The sequence below is a fragment of the Notolepis coatsorum genome (genome assembly GCF_963971535.1).
Source record: "Notolepis coatsorum genome assembly, chromosome: 15".
Classification (NCBI taxonomy): domain Eukaryota; kingdom Metazoa; phylum Chordata; class Actinopteri; order Aulopiformes; family Paralepididae; genus Notolepis; species Notolepis coatsorum.
Genome location: NC_140179.1, coordinates 29507070 through 29515527, shown reverse-complemented (window position 1 = coordinate 29515527; position 8458 = coordinate 29507070). Strand labels below are relative to the sequence as shown.

Genomic DNA, 8458 nt, shown 5'->3' with positions numbered 1-8458 from the left:
TGCCGGCAGCTGTTTTGATAGTGTGCGCCCACCTGCATGTTTACATAGAGAAGGTGGCGATGGTGTGTATGAGTAGAGGAGGGGGGTGCAGGGAAGAGGGGGGGGGGTAACCTAAAGAGAAGGTGTGATGGTGTGTATGAGTAGAGGAGGGGGGTGCAGGGAAGAGGGGGGGGGGTAACCTAAAGAGAAGGTTGTGATGTGTGTATGAGTAGAGGAGGGGGGTGCAGGAAGAGGGGGGGGGGGGGGGGGGGGGTAACTAAAGAGAAGGTTGATGGTGTGTATGAGTAGAGGAGGGGGGGTGCAGGGAAGAGGGGGGGGGTAACCTATAGAGAAGGTTGTGATGGTGTGTATGAGTAGAGGAGGGGGGGTGCAGGGAAGAGGGGGGGGGTAACCTAAAGAGAAGGTGTGATGGTGTGTATGAGTAGAGGAGGGGGGGGGTGCAGGGAATAGGGGGGGTAACCTAAAGAGAAGGTTGTGATGGTGTGTATGAGTGGAGAGGGGGGGGGGTGCAGGGAAGAGGGGGGGTTAACTTATAGAGAAGGTGTGATGGTGTGTATGAGTAGAGGAGGAGGGGGGGGGGTTAACTTATAGAGAAGGTTGTGATGGTGTGTATGAGTAGAGGAGGAGGTGGGGGGGTTAACTTATAGAGAAGGTTGTGATGGTGTGTATGAGTAGAGGAGGAGGGGGGGGGGTTAACTTATAGAGAGGTTGTGATGGTGTGTATGAGTGGAGGAGGGGGGGGTGCAGGGAAGAGGGGGGGGGGGTACCTAAAGAGAAGGTTGTGATGGTGTGTATGAGTAGAGGAGGGGGGTGAGTGGAGAAGGGGGTGTTATTAAGTGTGTGATAAAGAACTACCAACATCCCCCCTCCCTCCCTCCCTCCTCCTACTTTTCCCTCCAGTTCCCAAGCACTTTAGAACTGTCCAGGACGTCTCAGCCAACCGCTTTACCCCCCCAGACACACGGCAGCCTCTGGTTTCAGACCACCGCCTGAATATAGGACCGGTCTTGTTTGCGGTCCCCTCCGGGGCCTTGCCCGGTGTGCCAGCCCCCCCACCACCCGCCCACCCGCACCACCCACCCACCCCCTCCTTGTTTGCCACTTTGTTATCCGGTGTGCGGCGCTGCTCGCCCCGCCGGTGTCCGTCAGGGATAAAGAGGAGTCTTAGAGCGGCAGGGGAAATAATGCTGATGCACGGCTAGGCTGCGTCCAAGCAAAACCTGGCGCTCCTGTTGAAGTATATATGCCTAGCAGAGTAAACCTTCTTTCAAGTCCTGGAGCCCAGCTCGGGCCAGAATGCAAAACATGCGCCCGAGAGCTTTTCCCTCCTCTTGGAAAGATAATATCCCTGCGATGGTTTTGCTGCTGCTGTGTGTCGTCCTCTGCCAGTGGCGCACTTTGGTCGAATCAGGTTTAATGAAGCGGTCGCGGGCCCATTGTGAGAGAGAGAGGCCCGTGGAAAGAGTCAGTCCAGTATTTCAACCTAAGCGTCAACATCTCCCCAAAACACTGACAGCAACCTGTACAAGGGGCTTTGTTTATTATCATCATGTCCCGAAAAGATTTTCTACTGAGGGAGCCCAGATCACTGAATCATGCACTGAACTCCGGGGAGAGAGAGAGAGAGAGAGAGAGAGAGAGAGAGAGAGAGAGAGAGAGAGAGAGAGAGAGAGAGGGAGAGAGAGAGAGAGAGAGAGAGAGAGAGAAGAAAAAAGAGAGAGAGAGAGGAGAGAGAGAGAGAGAGAGAGAGAGAGAGAGAGAGAGAGAGAGAGAGAGAGAGAGAGAGAGAGAGAGAGAGAGAGAGAGAGAGAGAGCCCCATCTGAAATGCATTTGGCTGCGGCGGTGTTAAGTTTGAACCTGGTTCCTGAGAAGAGAGAGAGAGAGAAGAGAGAGAGAGAGAGAGAGAGAGAGAGAGAGAGTCTTTAAGTTATTAGAACCATGCCTTATGTGTGTCATCCCAGCAAGAAAGCTCATTTACATGGAGACAAGAGAGAATGGAGCGTTAATGGGCACCAGCAGTCTCAGAGCCTTCACTCCTGTGTGTGTGTGTGTGCGTGTGCGCATGCATGTGTGTGTGTGTGTGCGCATGCATGCTGTGTGTGCGAGCATGCATACGTGTGTGTGTATGTGTGTGCGTGTGTGTGTGTTGCGAGCATGCATACGTGTGTGTGTGTGTGTGTGTGTGTGTGTGTGTGTGTGTGTGTGTGTGTGTGTGTGTGTGTGTGCGAGCATGCATGCATGTGTGTGTGTGTGTGGGGTCTGTATGCTTATGTCAGGGGAAATGGAGGTACACCCGTTGTGTGATATTATGCACTTAATAGGATTTAGGAACCGAGGTAAGCGCCACCTGAGAGGAAAGGAAAACACAGCAGTGATGAAACTGTGATAAAATCACACAAGGCCCGAGCCGCAACGACGGTGCCACCGGGTGATAATAAATGAGGCTATTTGACCCCTGACCCCTTGGGGGTCTCACGTGGCCCTCTCGAACCGCCTGTTAATTATCTGCGAGTGCGTTCATCAGATTACACTTGGGAGCACGCATAATTATCACTTAAAAACAACGGTGAGGGAAATTGCCGCGGCCGAGCGGGCCTACCATACGGCATGCAGGATTCCCAATCAACATCAATGGGCGGCTCCGTCTGCAGGGAACGAGGCTCCGATCCCCGGGGCCCGAGCGAGGTTTTAGTTTAGGAGAAGGAGGTTCAATCAAAAGAGTGTGGAGAGGAATCACATGTCGGACGGGCTGAGAGGAGGCTGTAGGCCCGATGCTGAGCATTCATTCTCTCTGCTCTGCTCTCTGTCTCTCTCTCTCTACTCCTCCTCCTCTTTGCACAGAGAAACAATTAACATCAGGTAGTGGGGACTGAGAAGGGGGTCTACTGGACACGTGCCATGTCAGATGTATCCCCCCCCCCCCCCGCCACACACACACACATTCTCCTTCCTTTTCTAGTTATGCTTTTGGGAGCGTTTGATGTGAGCGTATAAAAAAAAAGTAAAAACAGAGACAGATCAGTTTTCAAAGAAAGTGTACAGTCCCACTGATTTCTGTTGTAGGCCTGAGAATTACAGGAAATATCTGTATGCATATAAACAAAGCCACTCTCAGAAAGCTCCCTGACTGTATGGGAGGCTAACTCTGCAGGGACCGAGATATTATTTCATTTGGAGAAAGAAATATATACTTTGGGCTTTTTTTTTCTTTTTTACTCTTTTGGAAGAGCACTTGGGAAATTGTAAAACGATGCAACCTGTTGCGTTTGACCGAGAGTGTTAATCTGTTCTGAGGACGATTCAGAATGTGTTTGTGCTTCCATCAGGCTGTTATATAATTTCCATTCTAAAAAAAGAATTCTGTATAAAAAAAAACTTGACCGCAAAAACCAGCCTGCGTCAAACATTGTTATTTCCACACAGGGACGAAAGCTCCTGCATACTGCGTTTGGAAAATACAAAAGTTTCACCGTTGACCAGCAAGTGTTTTTCAAAGTTCTGCAACCCCCGTCGTTCAACTCTCACCCGTCCCTGTGAACGAACTACGTGTTAACGTTAAACTCTCACCCGTCCCTGTGAACGAACTACGTGTTACGTTAAACTCTCACCCGTCCCTGTGAACGAACTACGTGTTAACGTTAAACTCTCACCCGTCGCTGTGAACGAACTACGTTTTAACGTTAAACTCTCACCCGTCCCTGTGAACGAACTACATGTTATCATAGACAGAACCAAACCGACGATCAACCAGAGGGCTAAGAGTCCTCTTACAACAGGTACCTAGGAGGAAATTACACTCCTGCGACTGGGGGCAAGGTGCCCGGGTTATACCGGGGTAATCAGGCCCGATATCCACCTCCTTGTTTATGTGCTCAGACACTGGAGGCTGAGGAGGGTGTTTAGCCGCGGCGTCCACCAAAGCGGCCGTGCTGATGTTCCCATGCGGAGCGGAGGAGGCGGTGGGCCCTGCCCTCTCCTCTCTATTTTCCTAAGCATTAAGGGCCTGGGTAACGGGATACCCGGAGTAAAGCAAGGAGCATGAAAGCGCTTCCCCGACGCTCAGCCGTTCACACACTATCTGCAAAGATAACAGGTCCCGCTGGATCCTGCAGCCCCGAGGACAGCGGCAGGGCCCCGGCTTAAGCGGGATCCTGGGAGTCCCGTCTCACCTCCGCTGTAAATCAATCGGGGGGTGTGACATAACATTTAGTAAGCCGGATCGGGATTTGAGTTTGCGATTATCGGGGACTATTCTAAATGCCGGCGTAAGCTCTTAGACTTGAGCTTTTCGGGTAGTTTTCGCTCGGAAACAGACGTGAGAGCTTACAGACGTGAGAGTATTAATGTGTCTCCCCCCGCACGCCGCGTTGCCTTTTTGATTGAAGGCGCCCCACAAGCCATTGGGGGGCATGTAGCATTTATAGCACCAGTTCACACTCGCGGGACATGTGACCATACCATAAATCTGTCAGAGTTATTGGATATTAAGGAGAGATGACAGGCGGGAGGTTTCCCCCCAGTGCCGCACAGAGATGCCACTGTGACAGTAAGAGTTATTTAATGGACTATCAGAAAAAGGGGGGGGGGTGCTTTTAAATTTTTTTCCAAACAGAAAGGAAAACTCATCTTAAAGCCCCATTTTTTGGCAGGACGGAGGCTTATGTATCACTTTAACAAGCCTGGAAAGGGCTTAACTCCCGTTGGTTCTATGAATCATGTTCTGATGATGGCCAATGATTTCATTTCATGGATACAGGGGCAAAATACTTGGAATGCTACACAATGGGAGCAGTGTTGTCAAACCCGTTGAACTGAAGAACAATCCCTTTCCTTACCTCTCTCTCTCTCCCTCAAGGGGGGGATTCCTGATCGGGGACGACACTGCTCTTCTTGTTCATTGTGTTTCTCGAGAGGCAAAAATATATGAAAATGATTAAGAATTAGTAACAATAAGTCACAGAGAAGAGTTTTTTTTTCTCCTCAACTCGAGTGACTGCTCCTCCCTGCTATAAGACTACCTGTGAGTTCTGCCTGTTAGAAACATTGTGTTCATTTGTTTACGCCTACTGACCCCTACTGGCGAATCAGGAGAACAGCAATGTCTCGATAGGGGGAGACCCCCTTTGAGTCTGGCCTACGCCATTCAGATGTCTGACGCTGGCTGTGCGAGTGTTGAAAAGTAAAACATTTTGGAAATACAATTGAGGTGAAATCTCTCGAGAGTGTAAATATGATACATCACCCAAAGGTATTCAACCTCTACTGTCTTTAACTAAGAACGTACACACAATACTCCAAATGACCATCTTGAGATAATTAGGTTTGAAAACATTGTTCATCTGAAAACCTAAAATTGGCTCATGGTGGTTTGTTTGAAGGGTCTTTTTGTTTTGTACTTTTGTCCAGCCAGACTCTCTCAGCTCTAACCCTCTCCTCTCCTCCTGTGTCTCTCCGGCAGGAAGCGCTCTGTGACTCACGCTCAGCTGATGCACGACAAAGGCCGCACGCTGCAGGACTTCAAGCGGCGCATGTGGCTGCAGGAGCTCCTGGACGAGGTGCACACGGCCGAGATCCGCGACCTGCCGGTCCGCACGCCGGGCCTGAGCAGCGGCGCCGGCGTGGGCCTCCCGGGTGTGGGCGGCGTGAGCCCGAGCCTGGGCACGACCAGCGGCACGCTCCACCCCAAGCCCCCCGGCGGCACCAAGAACCTGCCCGTCAGCTTCCGGCTGGAGGAGGAGGAGGGCACCAACCTGCCCCAGGAGACCAACAAGTCTCAGCCGTACAAGGACGGGACTCTCAAGGCCTCGGGGGGGAAGAAGAAGAAGAAGGGGAGGTCGGGCAAGCGGCGGGAGGGCGAGAAGAGGAAGAGGCGGGCGCGCTCACTGGGATGGGCGCTGGAGGACGAGCCCGGGAGCGGCTACCACCTGGAGTGGCGGCCTTCCTTCGGCCTGCGGGGGGCGCTTCACTAAAAAAAACGAACTAAAAAAACACTGTCAGCCTCTGACAAAGGTGAGTCATCCGTGACACCACATCATTACAAACTTAGTTCTACACACTCGGTAGCAACAGGACACACAGCCTGTTGTAGCTTAGCGGGCCCTAGTAGTCGCCAGAACGCCGAGTCGACTCGCTTCATGCTGATTTATAAGCGGATACGGAGGGAGAAAACAAACGTCTTTTTGATCACGCCGCTATTTCAAGAACCTCTCAGCTGTCCGATTCACATGAGTGATTCATATATACTCTTGCAAACACACCGCAGCTATACACACACGCTCTCCCTCCAAACCAACACACTCGCATACGTAAACACAATCAAAGCGCACATTTCCTCGCCTCCCGGCCCCGCTTCCGCCCCGAGAAGCCCGGGGCTGTTTGATGTGAAGTACAGGCCTGTTTGCTTAGTGAGAGGTGTCTCTTTTGCATAATTGCTAACACATGTCCAGAATGCACGCCCACCCACCCACCCGGCTTCCCAGTCATTATAGGTGAGGGATCGCGACGGCGATTGTGTGTGTTTGCGTGTGTCGCGACACACGCAAACACACACACACACACACAATCGGGTGTGCGGACACACACACACACACACATGTACACAGACAGACAGACAGAAAGACCCACACAAGACATAATGCCATTTGACCCATCCTTGTGAATTGGCTCCCGCAACTTATTCCAGATATTCTTGTTGTTTCTAGCATAGGGCCCACGAGTAAAACGCTGTGCTAAGCACGACTGAATAAACCCCTGAACACCAGTAACGTCCACTAAACGTCAACTAACTTGTTTTCTCTCTCTCTTCTTCTTGTCTTTCAGAAACCTAAGGACATTTGAAAAGGACACCTAAATGCTCACGTTACAGCGTTCTGTAATTGTGATCGTTTGGAAAGTAACGGGAAATATTTATTGTCTGTAAATATTCTAAATGCACCAGAATAGTGATAATGATGACAATAAAAGAAAAAGAAAATGATGATAAAATGTGATTTGATGCTCCCCGCCCGGAGGGGGGGGGGGGGGGGGGGGCGACAGATTTTGATCATTGTGAATCCTTTCCTTTTTTTCTCTTTTGTTTTTAACTATGCCAATTATAAATGTCAGATTTTGCGGTAATTTATTTTGTTTGAATGGTGTATTTATTTTGTAAATGTATCGAGGTGCTGCTGACCTTCTATATTTTTGTACCATAATGCACTTTAGATATATAAATATATATACCAGTAATTTTGTTAATTGCCTTTTTTTTGTGGTTGATTGAAATGAAGAAAACCTTGATCATCCCTCTGTGTTACTTCTCAGTTTGTTTTTTGTTTGCTCGTATGATCCGTCTATGTCTATTCAGCCATCCGTCTCTGTTTGTTTAGCTGCTGTTTAGCGTTATCATTTACCCCCTCCTGCCCCCCCTCCCCCCCAGCCTGTGACTCAGAAGGGTATACTGCCTCCAGGATGACCCGTCCTTTACTGCGACCCCCACCAGTTGCCTTGGGCGTCTCGTCTCTTCCACGGCCGTACTCTCTCTCTCTCATGCTCTGCTTTCGGTTCACTTTTGTACATAAACTGAACACGCAACGGCTCAATATCTGTTTGTTTGGCACTTGCACTGAGATAACACCTATTACTGAATGGATTAAATATTTGACAGTAAACATCCTTCCGGAGTGTGGTGTGTCTTTCGTGTCACATGACGTCTCGCCCCGTGTCATCGTTTCATTAAGTTTTAATATATATATTTTTATATACTTATTTTCTAACACAGACATGTGTGGTATGTTGTAGTTTTCACATTATTGAAGTTTGATTTATAGTCAAATAAACCTACTTGGAACCTCCTTAACTCGTTTTAAATCAGGATACGTCTGTTTTGACTACAATGTTTGCCAATGTAAACCCATTTTGACAGCCACAGGACACAGCAAACACAATTAAAAACTCATAGGTACCTTTTAGCCCTTGTAGCCTCAGTCAATCGACTAGGAATGAAAACACCATCTCCATTCCTATATATTATTTCTGGTGGTACGGCTGCCTGTTTGGTTACCTTCTACGTAACCTTTAAACAAACTCCTACTTTTCAATATCTGGCTTTAGACATGGTGCATAATCATTCACTATTTCTAATATTCTTAAATGACCAATCCAAACAGTTCCAATAGGTTAAAGTCATATTAGTGCAACAGACGTACTGTGTATGCTGGTAGAAACAAGCTGTGGAGGTTTTCACTGACAGCTTCCTGAAGCTAATCAGACTAAACCCCTGTTGGACCGAGTTACAGTTGGATACTTCCAACGCAGACTAAACAATCAAAGTACTGACATTCCTTACCCGCAGGATTCATCATGGAAGTGCATCAAGGCTAAACTTTGAGGTTTTTTCCCACACGACTGCATCGGTCAGATTCTGTCGATAAATATTGCAGATAACTGTAAAACCCTGCGTACCAACGCCTGTTTACA

General features: G+C 49.1%; 1 protein-coding gene across 2 annotated transcripts in view; it reads left to right on the top strand.

Annotated features, from left to right (window-relative positions):
* Positions 1 to 7654, top strand: part of pthlha (parathyroid hormone-like hormone a) — a 17103-nt gene extending 9449 nt beyond the window's left edge. For both annotated transcript variants that reach the window (XM_084330328.1, XM_084330327.1), the window contains exons 3-4: positions 5460 to 6010; positions 6821 to 7654. In XM_084330328.1, the coding sequence (XP_084186454.1) occupies positions 5460 to 5970 (511 nt within the window). In that variant the 3' untranslated portion in view covers positions 5971 to 6010; positions 6821 to 7654. The remainder of the gene's footprint in view (positions 1 to 5459; positions 6011 to 6820) is intronic.
* Positions 7655 to 8458: the final 804 nt, after the last annotated feature.